The sequence below is a fragment of the Ipomoea nil genome, unplaced genomic scaffold (genome assembly GCF_001879475.1).
Source record: "Ipomoea nil cultivar Tokyo-kokei standard unplaced genomic scaffold, Asagao_1.1 scaffold2338, whole genome shotgun sequence".
NCBI classification, from domain to species: Eukaryota; Viridiplantae; Streptophyta; class Magnoliopsida; order Solanales; family Convolvulaceae; genus Ipomoea; species Ipomoea nil.
The window spans coordinates 784895-803459 of NW_017618766.1; the positions used below are offsets into that span (position 1 = coordinate 784895).

General features: G+C 47.9%; 1 protein-coding gene across 1 annotated transcript; it reads right to left on the reverse strand.

Annotated features, from left to right (window-relative positions):
* Positions 1–16986: 16986 nt before the first annotated feature.
* On the reverse strand, positions 16987–17367 carry LOC109151965. The gene has a single exon (XM_019299557.1). The coding sequence runs from the start codon at positions 17365–17367 to the stop codon at positions 16987–16989; it is 381 nt and encodes a 126-aa protein (XP_019155102.1).
* Positions 17368–18565: the final 1198 nt, after the last annotated feature.

The window sequence follows — 18565 nt, forward strand, 5'->3', positions numbered from 1 at the left end:
TAGTAGATTTATATAATGTGCTTCAATCATATTTTGAGCGGAAACCAAGTCCATATAAACTACTAGTTTATGAAGCCTTTATTGAATCTGAATCTGAATCCGGTTAGTTTTGGAACTACCCAAATCCATCTTAAACCCGATATAATGTTACTCATACATGTTCCAAACTTCTCCCAAAATGTTAAATCTCCAACCCCAAGGGTCGAACAGAACATTTAGAAAGATGTAAATCACAGTGGCTAGCTCAATGGCGCAGAAGACATGATTAAATGTCAGTGCGCACAAGGGATCTGTCCATTTTAAACATAATCCTTACATTGCGACCGCTAAGATTTAAACCTTGATCTTTTCTTTCAAATACTACCTACTGAAATATTAAGTTAAGCCCGTGCGAGCTACATACTGACTTCAAAGAAACTTGTACATATAATTAACATAGTCCATTATGAGCCTCAATAGTTTGACATGGCAGGTAATTGAAAGTGTTCAATATAGATGTGTATAACTTGGGTACTGTCTATGGTCTTAGATATTTTATGCTAATTCTCAATAGTATGCACTTCAACCATGAGAGTACTTTGTCATTTTCTCCACTTCACTCAGCTTAAACTACTTTGTCATTCTTAGGTGGCAAAGAAACAAGTAGACTCTTTCACTGTGAATAACAAAAGTAGTTGTTTTGAGAATTGAAAGTGGTTTCATACTAGTTGGGGTGTTTATGAAATTTAAAATATTTTTAACAATACTGTTTTATTTAATTTCTAGGTATTATTTACACTAGCTCAGACGACTCTACATTGGTTTACTCTCTTTATTTACCTATACCGAACATCAGGGGTGCCTGATTCTATTATTTGATCGAGATGATAATTGCACTTGTTATTGTTGATGGGTGTTCATTCTTGATTTCTTATGGTGGAGTGCATAATTATTTGCCAAATAATTAATTGGAGCTGAGGTTGAAAATTATATATTCAAAACTAAGACGAAATCTTTAATTTTTATCATCAGATTATACATTTGGTTATAATAGCATGCATGGTTCTTTGAAGCCATTGTTTGATAGTTGATCATGATCCTAGGGTTTATGTGCATCGAGATCATCATATACCGATCCAGTATGGGGTAGTTGCCTCCCTCCCCACCCACCTTACCTCTTTTATATATATATATATATATATATATATATATATATATATATATATATATATATATATATATATATATATATATATAGGGTTGAGTTCAAATGAGGACAACAATATATAGAGGTCTGTGAGGACAAATAATGGGCACACAACAAATTACTATCAGGCATACAATTTAATACATAATGACACACAAGAATACATGTAAGCATCAGGTTTCGAACCCAGGCTCTATTAATTAACAAATGTATGCACGCGACATACAAACTGTGGCACACGCCTACATTCGGCCATGCACACAACAGACCGACTAATGGCACACACTACATCTGTCCTTACAGTCCTCTATAATATACTTGTCCTCATTTGAACACAAGTCTATATATATATATATATATATATATATATATATATATATATATATATATATATACATATATATATATATATATATATATATATATATATATATATATATATATATATATATATATATATATATATATATATATAGACTTGTGTTCAAATGAGGACAAGTATATTATAGAGGACTGTAAGGACAGATGTAGTGTGTGCCCTTAGCCTGTATGTTGTGTGCATGGCCGAATGTAGTTGTGTGCCACAGTTTGTATGTCGCGTGCTAGATTTGTTAATTTATAGAGCCTGGGTTCGAAACCTGATGTTTACATTTATTCTTGTGTGCCATTATGTATTAAGTTGTCTGCCCGATATTAATTTGTTGTGTGCCCATTATTTATCCTCACAGTCCTCTATATATTGTTGTCCTCATTTGAACTCAACCCTATATATATATATATATATATATATATATATATATATATATATATATATATATATATATATATATATATATATATTAAAAGACATTTTTGGTCCTAGACTTAGTGACACGGACAATTTTAATCTTCCATAAAAAAATTTGCCATTTTATGGACAGGCTTATTATGACGAGGACATTTTTGGTCCTCCGTCTATATATCTGTTAAATGACCATGTAAGTGAGGGGTAATTAAATCATTTCATGTTATCTCCTATATATTTCATTCGTGCCTGTTTTGTTCTTGAATTCAGACGACGCGCCGCATGCGTGATGATACTTTTCTAAAGAAAACAACAATACAAATGGTACTAGTTTCTAACCTCTTCATCTTCCTCTTCCTGCTTTTGTTGCGCCATGGGATTGGAGCTTTGCGGACAAGATGCTTCCTTTTCCCTTTTACATCCAAACATGTTTTCCAGACTTCCATTTACCATCCTTATATGTGCAATATACTAACATGCCATTGTTCTTACTTTCTGCATTTCTGTTTTGTACCAGTCACATATGCTTTTTTGTTCCGTGAAAAAATTGTAATTTAGAATTTCAAGCTAGAACGACACATACACTCTCTGGTGCTTGGAGATATTGTTGTTTTCCGTATAGCTTTTTTTTTTTTTTTTTTTTTTTTTTTTTTTTTTTTTCTTGTCTAAGGTTGAAAAACTCTGAGTCTATAGTTGAGCAAGGAGTTTTTGAAACAGAATGGGAAAGATGGATGAATATACTAGTACACTACTACCTCATTGCTGCATCAATGCATCGATGATCATTGTCAAGTAGAAACGATACAACAACATATACTAAAAGCTGGTGCAAGCTAAAAGATGGTCGGAATCAAAATTAGAAGAGTGGGAAATGGGAGCAAGCAGTGGCGGGAATGGAAACCAAAACAGAGGAGGAGGTAGGTGCGGAAGCCTTGTTGCGTTCTGCGTGGCAAAGCTGGCGGAGCTTGGTGGGGACGTACCAGATGGAGAGGCGAGGGTGAGAATTGAAGATGGCATCGATATCCCAAGATTGGAAGGCAGCAATTGCGACGAGGGGCTTGTAACAGGCCTGCCTCCACGCCCCGACGTTCTCCCCCCTCTCCTTAATTAATTGAAAGCTCGCCTCAATGCATTGGACGCCTCCCCGTCAACGCAATGTAGTGCGTAGCAATGGACGTAGTGCCTCATTTTAGGCTTGTTGATATAGCTCGACCCTACCATCTTCGCATATATAAAAATTATATGCACGAAAAGGTTTGGATGGATATTTGGAGGCTGAAGGTGCCATGCAAATTTAAGCTTCTAGCTTCTTTGGACTATGAATCATGAGAAGATCTTGGGCAATGCTGAACGAAAAAGCTATGAGGGGAATGACAGATCTATCAGAGCATATTTTCATGCAGTGTAGAGAGGCTACCGTTATCTGGAACGTTGCAGCATGGCCGGGAGTGGAGGCGACATCAAACGCTAGATTGCGGCAAACAATGCTCGACGCAATAATAATAGAGATACTCAGGACTGGACAAAAGGGTGGTTTGGGTAAAAGGAATGGTTGGGTTAACTCCAAAGTATACAAAGGTGTGAGTTTTGCTGAGGATAGTAATATTTTTAGGTATCCTCAAGTGAACCTCAAACCAGTTTCAGACCGGGAAGGTGATAGCGTTGATGAGGAGGCAACAGTCGATGGCAATGAAGAGCTTATAGAAAATCTTTGCAGGCGAGTCGAGGATCTTGGTGTCTCGTTGAAAGACGTTGAGGTTGATGAGGAAGCTCAGTTGGAGGATGGTGGAGGATTCGCGGGGGAGCAGTGATGCTGAAACTGAACCAAATTATAGTTCCAGAAAAGAAGGCAAGTTTGGCATTAAGCTCGATCACGGTGATAATGGAACTTTCGTCTTCTCTGCACCTTTGCCCGTGAAGATGGAAGGAAGGGCGGGTTTTGCCAAAAGACATAAAACTGTAAGATTCGCAGATTAAACACTCCACCCTCCACCACATTAGGAAAGATTTTGCCAATTAAGCAATGCATTGGGTTGAGCGTTTCTTTGTTGGAGGAATGCTAGAGTGTTTGGTGCCGACACGCCATTAGTTCCTGGAGAAGGAGGAAAAGCAAGCAGCCATTGTAGGAGTTAGGCTGAAATGACGCAATTACCCCTCACTTACACGGTCATTTAACAGATATATAAACGGATGACAAAAAATGTCCTCATCACAATAAGTTTGTCCATAAAATGGCAAAATTTTTTATGGAGTACCAAAATTGCCCGTGTCACTATAAGTCTAGGACCAAAAATGTCTTTTACTCATATATATATATATATATATATATATATATATATATATATATATATATATATATATATATATATATATATATATATATATATATATATATATGTTGGTTTTATGGTTTTGGGGCCCAGGGAGGTTCAACACAACCTTAGTTGGTGGATTCACCTTTCAATCAAACTTTAAGAAAAATGCAGTAGCAAGAATGGCGTCTTTCTATTATCTGGGCATGGACCCCCCCCCCCCCCCCCCCGCACTTTTACATTAGGCGAGGGCCTTTTATATAGTAGGCCCTCCTCTACCGAGTTAAGGCTCATTTAAGAGACTACTTTAAGACTAATTATATTTTGGGGCCGTTGGGTGGCGTTACCAGGCCAGCCAACGGCTCTCTCCGACTCTCAACGGCTTGCTTAGTCGAGCCTCTTAACTGCGGCTATAAATGCCAGGCAACGGATCTCTGCCGAGTCGCCACCTGGGCCTGGGCCGACTCCTGGACTCGACCCTAGCCCCTGTTGGGCCCTATAAACCTGTTGTCCGCTGGGTCGTGTCTTTACTCACTCTGGGCTCCTTCTGCTATCCATGGACTCTACCTCTTGGGCCTTGTTCTTCTTGGGCCGGTGTCCACACCCCATCATCTAGTCCCTCACTTTCTCATACCCGGGCCTCTAACTCGGGTATGGGAAAGTTGCAGTATCTCCTCCTTTTTATCAGCAAATCTCTTGTTTTAATTGTCCGAGTAACGCCCGAATTCTTCGCCATCTCGCCTGATTCACCCGGGCCGTTTAGATTCCTCCTTTGCTCCGGGGATCCTATAAATAATTTTCTAGTTTCTTCACTTTCCATCACCTCTTTAATCAGCCATGGGTCGCTCCCCTTTGAAAGGAAAGAGGATAGACTTTGGGTCTCCTCGACGTCCTCTTCCCTCGAAGCTGTCAAGGCCCGAAAAGGAGGGTAAAAAGAAGGCTCATCGGCCATCCTCTCGGAGGCTCCCTACTGGTACCACTTCCTCTGTTCTGCAGCCGCCGACTCCCAGTCCTTCTCTCGTGGCGAACACTCCAACCTCGGCCGACCTGCCGCCACCTACCCTTGCCAGGGTTACTGCACATGATGGATCTTTTGTAGAGGTGGCCGTCCCAGAGCAACTATCCTTCCGCATGACCTTCACCATCCCACTCGACGATCTGGATGGGCCGGCGACTGATCTGATGACCGATGCTGATTTCGCTCGATACTTGGAGTTATACCCAGATGATGAGGCGCCGGTGGTGCCGCCGATTATGCCAGCTTTCTGGGATTCCTTCTGCCCGTCTCTTACTGGACCATCGGTGGAGATGTTCTCTAAGAATGATCCTTCCTCTCCTGACGAGTGATCACCTGGAAACTGCCCACGAGGCTTTCGGGAAGGACTACGAAAAGAGCACTTTATACACTTTTATTTGATGTAATAAGCTCCTTGGCCTGTGTATTGCCTTCTTGATTAATAAAACTACTTTTATTTATTCTTTTTGAGGTCTCTGCTTTTTACTCGCCCAAACTCACCGGTTGACTGGTCCCTGAGTCGGCCAGATGACAAATCCTAAAGTCTGACATCTGCGATCCGTATCACTGGGAAATCCCGCCTTTTCAGTTAACGTGCGAATCTTCCTCTTCCCAAGCGCAGTTGATGGAACCATTCTCTAACAAAGATTCCCAAATCCCATCTCGCCCTACCCTATGGCAGTTATGATTCTTTCCGCGATTTCCGCCTGGATATTCGCTCCCATTTTGGGCTATATAAGGGGTTACTTTCAATTGTACTCCTTACACCTTCTGATCCAGCAACTTTCATCATGAGTTATCGAACTGGTGGTCGTCGCTTCTCCATTCACCAAAAGGAACAGGATCGACTGGAGAAGCTAAGGCAAAAGAGGCTGGCCAACGGTGGCCACTTGACGAGGGACTCTTCCTCAGATCCCATCGTCGTGCTGCCGGATATGTTAGACTTGATCCCCGTGGATCCAGATGAGCATCCATTGGAGCCGGCGATAGAGGAGTCGGCACCAGATGAGGAAGAAGTGTGGGAGGTTCCTCCTCTCTTTGGGGTGGCCATGTCTCCCAGTGCCCTTGAGAGGCCCCTCCAAATGATCGATGACGGGAAGCCTGCCGTCTACTTGGATGAGGTGCCGGAGCCGGAGCCGACTCCTCCACCCTTCCGTCCTCAGCTCTTCCTGGAAGGCCCACCTCCTGCTCGCCCTGCGGAAGAGAAGGCCAATCCGTGACCTCTTACCTTTTCTTTTAGCTTGTAACTTTTGGCTGAGATACAGGCCTTTATCTCATTCCGATTAATAAATGTTGCTTTCTTGCCTTGTCATGTACGACCTATTATTTTATGTTTCTCGTTAGCTGACTCTTGCCCAACCTTGTACACCACGAGGTCGACGCCGACTCCGAACTCGTATAATAGAGTCGGCCTCACTCACCTGACGCTACTGGCGTCGACTGGTGGGTCCGGCCCAATGACCCTACTTTAGACACCTTCGACCTGTACCCAGGCAGCCCAGAGGCCGTGGCCTACAATGGGCCTTACGTCAATGAGCCGGGTTGTCTTCGCTTGCCCTAGGTCTAGGCCAGACGCGCCGTCTTAGGCCAACCCTAAGCCTCAACCGTCACTCCGCTTCTCGAGGTCATTAATTGCAAACGTCCTTTCACCTCCCATCAACCTTTGCTATCCTCCAGTGAGTGCGTGACACGTGGCCACCTCTTGGAATTCCCCCCATTTAAATACTTCGTCTTCCCCCTTTTCCTCACTTCATCTCTTAATTTCAAAAAAAAAAACTCCCCGAAGTCAAGCTCAATATTTTCCGGCGACTCTTCCTTCCGAAAATCACCCAGGTTAGTACAATGTCCTCTTCTCCTTCTTCTTATTCTTTTCGCCGCTCGGCGGAGTCTCCCGCCTCTACGTCTTCGTCCTCATCTTCTGCTTCTTCTTCTTCTTCTTCTTCTTCTACTCCTCCTCACCGTATGGAAGCCCCGTCCGGTCTTCCATCGGCGTCTTCACCTCAGCCGGCCCCTTTATCTTCGGGGGCGGTTACTCCTTTGAGCCCGGCCCCTCTTACGACGGTGGCGGCTCTTCCTCAGGGCACCCAACGGCCGAGGGGTAAATTCGACTCCATGCCCCGGCCGGCGGGATCTCCGTCGCTGGTTACTGAGGCGGACCTGGAGATGGCCCGTTTCCTTCTTGGCCCTTCGGCCACTGTACTTCCATCGGACAGCCGGCCAATCTTTGACCCGCCAGAAGACTACGTTGGTATAATCTGGTTCAGGGTCAGCTCGTGCCTAACTCGGTGGCTTTTGGCTTCCGAGTGCCACCCCATCCTTTTCTTTCCCTTTTCTATCGTCATTATAATCTAGTTCCGGGTCAGCTCGTGCCTAACTCACACTGCCTTCTTACCTGCTTCATTAATCTATGCCATTGGTGGCTCTGCGAGCCCGACCTAGGCCGACTCACACTCCCCGGGCACTGTGCCTGTTCACAGTGAACAAGGTCGGCTCGCACTCCCCGGGCTTCATCCAAGTTACTGCCCGACCTGGGCGTCAGTTGTTCGAGGGTCTTCCAGATTCCATAAAGGACTGGAAGCCCTATTTCTTCTTCGTTCGCCCTTCTTTCTCAACCTTCACTTTCCCTACTTTATGGCCGGTTGCCCTCTTCAAACCCTGCTCTCGGCGCGCTGCCTTCACCCAGGACGCGATCAGGGGTACCGAGTTCCTGAAGAGCTTTGGACCTTACTCTGTCAAGTACTGGTCTCGAGTTCGGGCTATGGCGAAACGGGGCCTTTTGCCAGCCTGCGCGGCCACCACAGGTAGCCTTACGCGACCTTCTTTCCTCTTAGCTTTCTTGCCTGGTCCGACTGCTGACCCTTTAACTTTTTCGTGTAGGTCCTTACGACTCCGACTCCACCAGCTCGGACGAAGCCGAGGCCTAAACGCCTGCCATGGCCGACCGTGCTGAAAAGATAAGGCGCCGACTGTCGCAACGGTCGTCCGGTGCACAGACGACCTCTTCCTCCCTTCCTTCTCCGGCTCCCCAGGCGACTCCAACTCCTCCACGAACTGTGGTGGACCTGACACCGTCTCCTGCTGCTTCTACTTCTCGCCTTCCGCCCCCAGCGCCTACGGAGAGCCCTAGCTCCAAGCGCCCGCTTGAGCAGTCGAACGCGCCTCCTCCCAAGAAGATCCGGCTGGGCTTGGAGCTTGAGGAGGATGCCCAAATTTGGGCGGGCAACTACTCGGTCTAGAATTGGGCCGAACATGTCCTCCTCCCCAAGGACTTGGAGGCGGCGAACAAGATGCAGGATGAATATATCCTGGAAGCTTCCCTGCGCCAGTCCTATCGAGTAAGTTCTCATGTCGACCTCCTTTATTTTTCTATTCCTTCCAGATTTTCTTCTAATGCCGCTTATTTTCCCTTTTTCTTAGAACCCCACTTTCCAATTGGAGCTGAGGAGGTGGATACGGGCGCTCAAGACTACCATGCACTCCATCGCCACTCGCCTACGCCAATCAGAGGAGGCCCGCCTGGAAGAACAGGAGGTTTATGCCAAGGCAAAGGAGGTTCATACCGCCGAGCTGCTGAGGGTCACTCGCCAATGGGAGACAGAGCGAGACAAGGCCATCGCCGCCGCTGCCTCGGTTGCCGAGTACAAGAACTCGGCTACCTTCGAGGCGGACGTGAAGTCGGCGGTTGAGGGTCGTCGAGAGGCGCTGGCGAAGGAGTGGCAGGCGACTCCAGAAGGGGACGACTATCTGCTAGATCTGGGCGAACGTGATTACCGCCTGGGCTATCGTGAAGCTCAGATGGGGATCTATGCCCTCCTCTTGGCCCGCGACTCGACCTTCACTCTGGAGAGCTGGGGCCTTAAGCCGGTGCTCGACCCTTAAACAGCTGCTGAGATACCTGCGGCGGCTGCTGATCCAGTGGCTCTGTCTGTGGCGAGCCCCGTGACCTCGACTGAACAGCCTCCTCCGGTTGAAGACCCTTCACCTGCTCCTCCTGCTGGAACATCGGCGGAAGAACAAGTGGAGGAAGTCAACGTCGACACCCCCTCCCCTATAGTCTAGGGCTTTTAGTAACCTCTCCCCTTTTTTGTAAGGGCTGGCCTTCCCCTTGGGATTTTATTGAATGAAACTTTTCCCTTTGCTCTTCTTCGTATTTTTCTTTATGCAATTTATTTGTGCTTTTCGACTGCTCTTGTTTCCCATCTTTTCCCGCCGAGTCCCTCAGTCGAGGCGACTCCTCTAGGCTTTTTCTCGGAAACGACTAAGGTCTGGGCCCTTGTTTCCAATCTTTTCTCGCCGAGTCCCTCAGTCGAGGCGACTCCTCTAGGCTTTTTCTCGGAAACGACTAAGGGTCTGGGCCCTTGTTTCCAATCTTTTCTCGCCAAGTCCCTCAGTCGAGGCGACTCCTCTAGGCTTTTTCTCGGAAACGACTAAGGGTCTGGGCCCTTGTTTCCAATCTTTTCTCGCCGAGTCCCTCAGTCGAGGCGACTCCTCTAGGCTTTTTCTCGGAAATGGCTAAGGGTCTGGGCCCTTGTTTCCAATCTTTTCTCACCGAGTCCCTCAGTCGTGGCGACTCCTCTAGGATTTTTCTCGGAAACGACTAAGGGTCTGGGCCCTTGTTTCCAATCTTTTCTCTCAGGAACTGTTATCAAGATGTGAAAAGTGATGGCACTTTATTCAAGGTTTGAACTTTAGGTGAATACATGGGCTAACCCTTTTAGGCTTCAATCTTACTGATAGAACTTCTTCAAGTGGATCACATTCCAGACCCGGTCCACGAGCTTCCCTTCCAATGTCTCCAATTTGTATGTGCCGGCTTGGACCACCGCGGCAATGCGGTAAGGTCTTTCCCACTTAATTGCGAACTTTCCACCTTCCGTGGGCTGGCTTGCCTGTCGATCTCGTAGCACGAGGTCGCCAACTTGAAAGGTTTGTGGGCGAATCCTCCGATCTCGATATCTTTTTACGGCCTGCTGATATTCCACCATACGGGCATGTGCAGCTTCCCTTCGCTCTTCCAAGAAATTCTTTTCAATTCTGAGGCTCTCCTCATTTCCTTCATCCGAGTAATGGCAGACACGGTGAGTAGGCTCAACGACTTCTACGGGAATCTTAGCCTCGAAGCCGTACGCCAAGGAGAACGGACTTTCCCCGGTCGCCCGCCTCTGAGTGGTTCGGTAGGCCCACAGGACTTGGTCGAGCTCGTCTGCCCAGTTTCCTCCAATGTCCTCCAGCTTTTTCCGGATTCCATCCACGATCGTACGATTTACGTTCTCAACTTGTCCATTAGCTTGGGGGTAAGCAACGGACACCTTGTTGTGGCGTATGATATGCCGTCGGCAGAAGTCCGCAAAGGGTTGGCAATCGAATTGTCGACCGTTATCGCTGATCACATGCTCAGGTAATCCAAAGCGGCAGATTACTTTCTTCCACAAGAAGCGTCGACATTGATATTCGGTGATGGTAGCTAGTGGTTCAGCCTCAACCCACTTAGTGAAATAGTCGATGGCCAGTACACAGAACTTCAGACGCCCGGGGGAGACTGGTAGTGGGCCCAACAGATCAATTCCCCACTTGGCGAATGGGATGGCCGTAGTAACCGGCGTGTAGAAAGTGGCTGGCCGAGTATCCTTTCGAGCGAACGCTTGGCAGATCGCGCATTTGGCTATCCACTCGATGCAGTCTCTCATCATAGTAGGCCAGTAATATCCCTGAACGACTAGCTTCCGGGCGAGAGTGTGGGCACCCTGGTGAGCCGCACAGATTCCACGATGGGCTTCGTCCATTATCCTTTCCGCCTCTGGTCTAAGTAAGCATTTGAGGAGGAGACCCCCGAACGACCGCTTGTATAGTTGCCCATCGATAATTTCAAATGACGGAGCCTTGCGACGGACCCGGGCGGCGACTCCTGGGTCTTCCGGCAATTCCCCCTTTTCCTTGTACCGTCGAATATCTTCGATCCAGAACATTTCGGGGTTCTTCACCCGGTCCCATTCTTCAGCCGTCACTTGCTGAATTTCTAAGGTCACCTCTTCTATGCTAGGTCGGACCAGTTGTTCCTTTTGGCAGATCTTAACGAGATGATCCGGTACACCTTCCAAAGTGATTTTCGAAAGTTTGTCGGCCTCTGTGTTGTCTGCTCGAGAGATGTACTCTATCTCATAAGCGCAGAATCCCTTCAATAATTCCACCATTTTTTCCTTGTATTGAGCCATCCGAGCATTCTTCACGTCCCAAGTTCCGGACACCTGTTAAACCACCAAACGAGAGTCGGTCTTGATTCGTAGGCGTTCCGCCCCCAGTGTCTTGGCGAGTCGTAGGCCACCCAACACAGCCTCGTACTCGGCCTCATTGTTAGAGGTCGGGAACAAATAACTTAAGGCGTAGTAAAGTCTGAACCCTTCCGGAGTAATCAACATAAATCCGTCGCCGCAATGTTGGCGACTGGCAGCTCCATCCGCATGTATCTCCCACCATTCACCGGGGCCATCTTCCTGGATGTCGTCCCTGTCACTTTCTCCCGCAGTGCACTCGACCAGGAAGTCGGCCAAGGCCTGTCCCTTCACTGATGGGTGAGGCTGATACTCGATCCCGTACTGGGTTAACTCTACTGCCCACTTTACGAGTCGGCCGGACGACATGGGATTTCGCAACACGCTGCCCAGGGGTTGATCAGTCTAGACCCGGACGGTGTGGGCTTGGAAGTAGGGCGCCAGTATGCGCATGGTGATTATCAGAGCATAGACGGTTTTCTCCAAAGGCGTATATCGCGCTTCGGCTGCTTTCAAAGAACGACTCACGTAATATACCGGGTGCTGAGCACGTTCTTCCTCTCGGACAAGTACCAAACTCACCGCCTTCGAGGATGCCGCCAGGTATAACAACAATGGCTCACCGACTTGGGGGGTGGACAACACCGGATGTGTGGAAAGATATCTTTTCAACTCATCGAACGACTGCTGGCACTCGGCTGTCCACACGAAGCCCTCCTTCTTCTTCATAGCCTCAAAAAAGGGCACAGTCTTGTCCGCCGATTTGCTTAGAAATCGGCTAAGGGCAGCCAGCCGACCGGTCAACCGCTGAAGGTCCTTAACAGTACTCGGAGGCTGCATGTCCATGATTGCCTGCACCTTCTCCGGGTTGGGCTCGATGCCGCTTTTTGTCACCATATATCCCAAAAACTTCCCCCCTTGTACGGCGAAGACGCACTTCTTCGGATTGAGTCTTAAATTGTATTTAAGCATTATCTGGAAGCAGTCGGCCAAGTCTTTAGCATGATTAATTTCCTCCCGGCTCTTCACTAGCATGTCGTCTACGTATGCTGCCATTGGTTTTCCCAATAAGTCCTGGAACAGCCGGGCGACCATTCGTGTGTACGCAGCTCCCGCATTCTTGAGTTCGAATGGAATGACTCGGTAACAATACACCCCATACGGGGATCGGCCTTGTGCATGAAGATCTGATGGTATCCCCGGAAGGCGTCCATGAAACTTAGCAAGGCTGACCCCGCCGTTTCGTCGACCAACTGATCGATCCGAGGCAGCGGAAATGGGTCCTTCGGACAAGCCATGTTAAGGTCGATATAATCCACACACATTCGCCAAGCCGGGGGTTTCGACACGAGTACCACGTTAGCCATCCATTCTGGGTACTTGACTTCTCGGACATGACCCGCGGCTAACAGCGTGCTTACCTCTTTCTTCACGAATTCCCTTCTGTCGTTGGCTAGATATCGCTTCTTTTGGATCACCGGTCGATGGTCGGGGTCGAAAGCGAGCCGATGAGCAATGATAGATCGGTCAACTCCCGGCATATCCTCTGGCTCCCATGCAAAGACTAACCGGTTCTCCCGAAGCACCTTTATGACCCCTTCTCGCACCTCCTCTTGGAGGCCGACTCCAATTCAGACTATTCTTTCTGGTTGCTCGGGGTCGATTTCAATATCTTCCAATTCGGCGGCCGACTCCGGGCGGGGTATCATTGCCTTCTTTGGAGGTCGTTCTGTGATCTCATGGACCTGCATTTCACGCTTCCCCATGCCCTTGCAAGCTTGCAAATAACAATCACGGGCGACTCTTCTGTCACAGCGGGCCGTGACAATCCTGTTCGGCGTGCGGAACTTCAAGCAGAGATGCTCAATGGAGATCAATGCTCCCAGATCTTCCAAGCCTGGTCGGCCAAGTATTGCGTTGTGCGAACAGGTCAAGTCGACCACAATGAATTTCATGTCCAGCTTTTGTACGTCGGGATAGCTGCCGATTTCTACTGGCAACGTGATTGACCCTTCCGCCTCCAATGAGTCGCCCGTGAAGCCGGCGAGGGGCGTCTTAACTGGGATCAACTGTTCTCGTGTTAGACCCATCTTGGTGAAGGTCTCGAGGTACAAGACGTTGACACTGCTCCCGGTATCTACCAGGATTCGCCGAACAACTACCCCATTCACGTCCATTACGATGACCAGTGCGTCACGGTGTGGTGTTTCCCCTGTGGGTAGATCCTTGTCAGTAAAGACAGTAGGCTCTCGACAGGCTTTCTTCGAGCCACCTTCTCGTCCGTACACGGTCCCAACATATAATTGCCGGGCCCAGGCTTTCCTGATATTCGCCGAGTCGCCTCCCTCTGTTCCGCCGACTATCATATTGATAACCGGCTTCTGCCGCCACTGGGCCTCGTCTTTGTCAGTCGCCGGCTGCTTGCCACAACTGTAACGCCCCGTGTTACGGCCCCTAAAATAAAATGAATTAAATTATCACCCACCCTAAAAAGGGAATTAAAACACATTAATTAGCCAAAAAGGGGGTCCACCATTGTCCATGGGCCCTTATCCCTAAAGCCAACCCCTTAGTCCTATAAGGAATAGGATTAGTGAACCCATGCCACTTAGACCATAATTACGACACTTAATTATATAAATAGGGACATAGAAGGCACCTAGAACTCACACCACAAATAATCCCTCACCACACAAGAAAGTTCCAAGAACTCCCTTAGGAGAAATCAAGAAAGGAGAAATCCTAAAGAAAGACCCTTCATAGCCAAGGAAATTAATTAAGGCTAAGAGGTAACCCATGTCTCAACAAAACCTATTTTCTTCGCTATAATCTCCTTCCTTGGCCTCCCTCTATATTATTGTGTCTTGATTGAATTCTTCTATGATAATTACGTTATGTTCTTGATGATTGATAAGATGATTTATATGCTTTCTTGATAATCTTGATGATCTTAATGTTAAGAGGAAGTTCTTGATTATGATGTGATGATTCTTGACGAATCTTGATATTTTCTTGATGTTAAAGATTAAATATGTTCTTGGTGATTTGGGTGGGATTAGAGCCCTAGGTTGGATTGGAAATTTGTATTGTGATGTTCTTGATTTGTATTTGGGTGGGAATTTGCATGTTCGGGTGTTGTTTACATTTAGAAGTCATAATAGGATAAGTCCTACATGATTCTTGCTTTTGATCCGTTGATTGCTTACGTGGTGTCGTTATTTGCGTTCAAAAGTGTCTAAGCATGGTTTCGGGTTCCACAAAGGTCCCTAGGACGAATATATGAGAAAAGAGTCAGTGGGGGGTAGGTGGGGGTGGGGGAATCCACCACCAACCCGCTGCCCAAAGGGGCGCTGCCCGGTAGCGGGCAGCCGGCTACCCGCCGGCTACCCGCTGCCCGGAACAGCGCCCACCGGCTACCCGCTGGTCCACACCCCACCCCGGGTCCCTGGCTTCCCCATTTGATGTTCCCCGTCCCCCATGGTGTCCCAACAGACCCCGTTTGTCGTGCCTGAGTCTAGTTTGGAATTTCAGGTACCATTCGTAGGTTAAACGAGTCTTAGGGATTGCATGGTAGTTGAATTGGTAACCCGTGGACCTAGGTGGAAGTTATATGAGCCCTTAGGAACTATTCTTAGTATGTTAATGAGCACATGTAAGTTTAATTATACGTCTCCCCCTTCCCTATGTTAATTATGTGCTATTATGTGTTACGTGATGCATGACCCCAACTTGGTTAAGATCAATTGGGCTATACAGGCAGTTGAATGGGCTGAGAACCATCCCAACTGTTAACTAGGCCGGTTAAGATTGGTCAGGGATATTATTATAGGACTAAGGTCCACTATACGGGCAGTTGAATGGGTTGAGAACCATCCCAACTATTAACCAGGCTGGTAGAGACCGGTCAGGTATATAAAGATTATGTATAGGACTGAAGGTCCACATGGGCCTCGGTGATATGACCCACCGACCGGGACGCGCCAGGCGGTATGGGGCCAACAAGCCGAGGAAGGTTGTAGTCCACCGACCTGAGTAATCAGGCGGTGTGTAGGGCTACGACTGGCTGCGACCCACCGAGTGGTGGGACATCGGTATGTAGGACCGTAGTCTCCGAGGATCTTTGCCCACCGACTGAGTTTAGCTCAGCGGTGTGTCGGGCTTGATCCGCTACGGCCCACCGATTGTGCGCATCAACGGTGTGTTGGGTCGTAAGTCCCCCCTTGTAAAGGGGATCGCGGTCCACTGACTGGGCGCGTCAGCGGTGTGTCAGATCGTGGTCCTACGTTGAGTTCGTAAGCGGTTCTCAAAGGGTTGGTTGCGATCAACTCCCCTCGTACCGCGGTACTGAGGTAGGGTGCTGCGGGGCCATGTTAATGCTATAGGCATTAACCCTCATGTTCGGGGCATGCGATTGGTCCCGTGGCGCCATCAATGATTATGTGATATGAATGATGATTGAATGATGATGTGGATTGGAATTGAGGAGTGGTTTGTGACCGTAAATGCGTATTCCTTGTAATGTTATTTCTACTTTACTGCTTATTGTTGTCTGATGTGCTTGTCCCTAACTGCGGAGTCTATTCCTGGTTTTAAAACTAGTGTCTCTTAAGTATATATCTTCCTGCTTCGAAATGATTTTTGTATATATATATATATATATATATATATATATATATATATATATATATATATACCTATCTATACTATATTTCAACACGTTGGAGTGGGTTACGAACATCTCTCGCTGAACAGATATATTTGGCTTTCAGGCACAGATGAGTAGACACTGGAGCGCGCTAGAGACTTGGAGCGTAGAGTAGATAGTTTCCCTTTCGGTCTGCGTGCCATGCTTATGTATTTACATTATGGAGGATATTAGTTAGTTAGCCTGTGCACCTGAGTTCTCTAGCTCAGGTGTGGCATAACACCCCGTACTCTTTTATATTATGTTTTGGGATTTAATGCGAATCTACCTTTATTATATAAGTCTTAAAAGTTGAAAAATTTCGGGGTGGTACAACAACTGCCCTCGGCTGTTCCAGCAGAGTCGCCGTCTTCCAGGGCTGCCGATCTTCGTCGCCATTGGTTGGGAGGCGGGGTCCCTTGTTGGATAATTCCCTCCATGATCTTCTTGAGGTAATAACATTCTTCAGTGTTGTGGGTGTATGCTTTATGATAACGGCAATATTTAGACATTTTACCAGGATCCTCATTCGTCGTATGCTCCTCGATCGGGGGAGGCAGAGGAGGCGCGACTGCTCGCACTTCCTGTACTGGATGCGAGGGAGTCGGCCTATAAGGGTGGATGCTGGGCCTATCATATGGGCGCCGTGCTTCAGGTCGCCTAGTCGGTTCCGGGGGGGCTTTTCTTTAGTTTCCGCGCGGGTTCTCTTCCCATTAGCGGATCCTCCGACCTCCCGCTATCGCTTGTGCTTCATGGCCTGCTTGTTAGCCATATGTATGGCCTCCGCGTAGGTGGCCGGCCGGTTGTCCCGTAGATCACGATACAGCTGTCCGGATCGCAAAGATTCGATGAAGAAGGTGAGGGCGGTCTGGTCCTCAACTTCTTCGATAGACTGGATCTCTTTTTGCCACCGGGCCAAGTAAGTTTTGAGGGATTCGCCTTCCTCTTGATGAACGTCCCCCAGATGAGTCAGATCCTTTTGTGGCTTGATGTTGGCCGCGTAGTGACTCATGAAGCGGTCGACCAGCTCTTCAAAGTTGCGTATTGATCCTTGGGGCAGAGCCACCAACCATCTTTGCGCCGGCCCCTTTAGTGTCGGTAGAAAAGCGCGACACATGACAGGGTCTCGGACTCCTAAAACCTACATCTTAGCCTGATAACTTAAAAGGTGCTCTCGCGGATCACCGGATCCGTCAAAGGTGGCCTGTTCCGAGAATTTGAAGTCGCCGGGTACTTTGTAAGACATGATCTCGGATGAGAAAGGTAAGGCAGTGAGCAACGTTCGTCCAGGGGACTTGGTCCTTCCTTCCATTTGCTCCCTCAGGTTTCGCACTTCTTGAGCCAGGTGAGCCACATCGTCGCCGTTTCGCGTGTGGTTTCCAGTGGACTCCGTGCTTTCGCCGGCTTCCAACTCGGCTTGCTGGTCATCGTTGCGTGTAGGTCGCTCGGACCGTCATGCCCGAGTCCTGGTCCTTCTAGTACGGGCTTTTTCTCAGACGGCCTCTCGATTTCGTGGACCCGCCGGTGCGCGACTGGGCTCTCTCTCTCCCAGCCGTTCTCTCGCTGATGGGCGCGCGGTATTCGGACCGAGCCTGGAATGGACTGATCGCACCGGTACGCTCTCTGCTCGCCGATCTCTTCGCCTGCCTTCTTCAAATCTTTGGGGCGGTTGTTGATTGCGGGGCAGCGGTCGCGAGGCCGACTGCTCTCCCATTCCCCGATTTTCTGCAACGATAGCTCGCCCTATGGCTCGAAGTTGCTCGAGGGTGAGGGGTATCATTGGTGGTGGCCGATTCAAGGGCGCCTGTAACACCCCAGATTTTCAAGACATTTTGAACTTATATAACAAGGATAACATCTCATTAAATCCCAAAGTATAACATAAGCGTACGGGGTGCTATGCCACACCTGGGCTAGAGAACCCAGGTGCACAGGCTATCTAACTAATATCCTCCGAAATATAAATGCATAACATGGCACGCAGGCTGAAAGGGAAACTACTCTACTTCTACGCTCCAGTCTAGCGCGCTCTAGTGCTCTAATCCTCTGTGCCTGAAAGCCAAATATATCTGTTCAGCGAGAGATGCTGGTAACCCACTCCAACGCGTTGAAATACAATACATATAGATATACGAAAACCATTTTGAGCATGAAGATATATCCTACGAACTCTAGCTTTTAAAACCGGGAATGACTCGACAGATAAGGCTAGACACAAGCAACAGTTATAACAAGCGTATACAATCCACATCAGGCAAGACAGATAGAGCTGAGCACAATTAATAATCATAACCCAACATAAACAATCCCCAGCA

Excerpts from the sequence above, each read along its gene's own strand:
- LOC109151965 (XM_019299557.1), bottom strand. The coding sequence starts at position 17,367 with ATGTGTCGCGCTTTTCTACCGACACTAAAGGGGCCGGCGCAAAGATGG.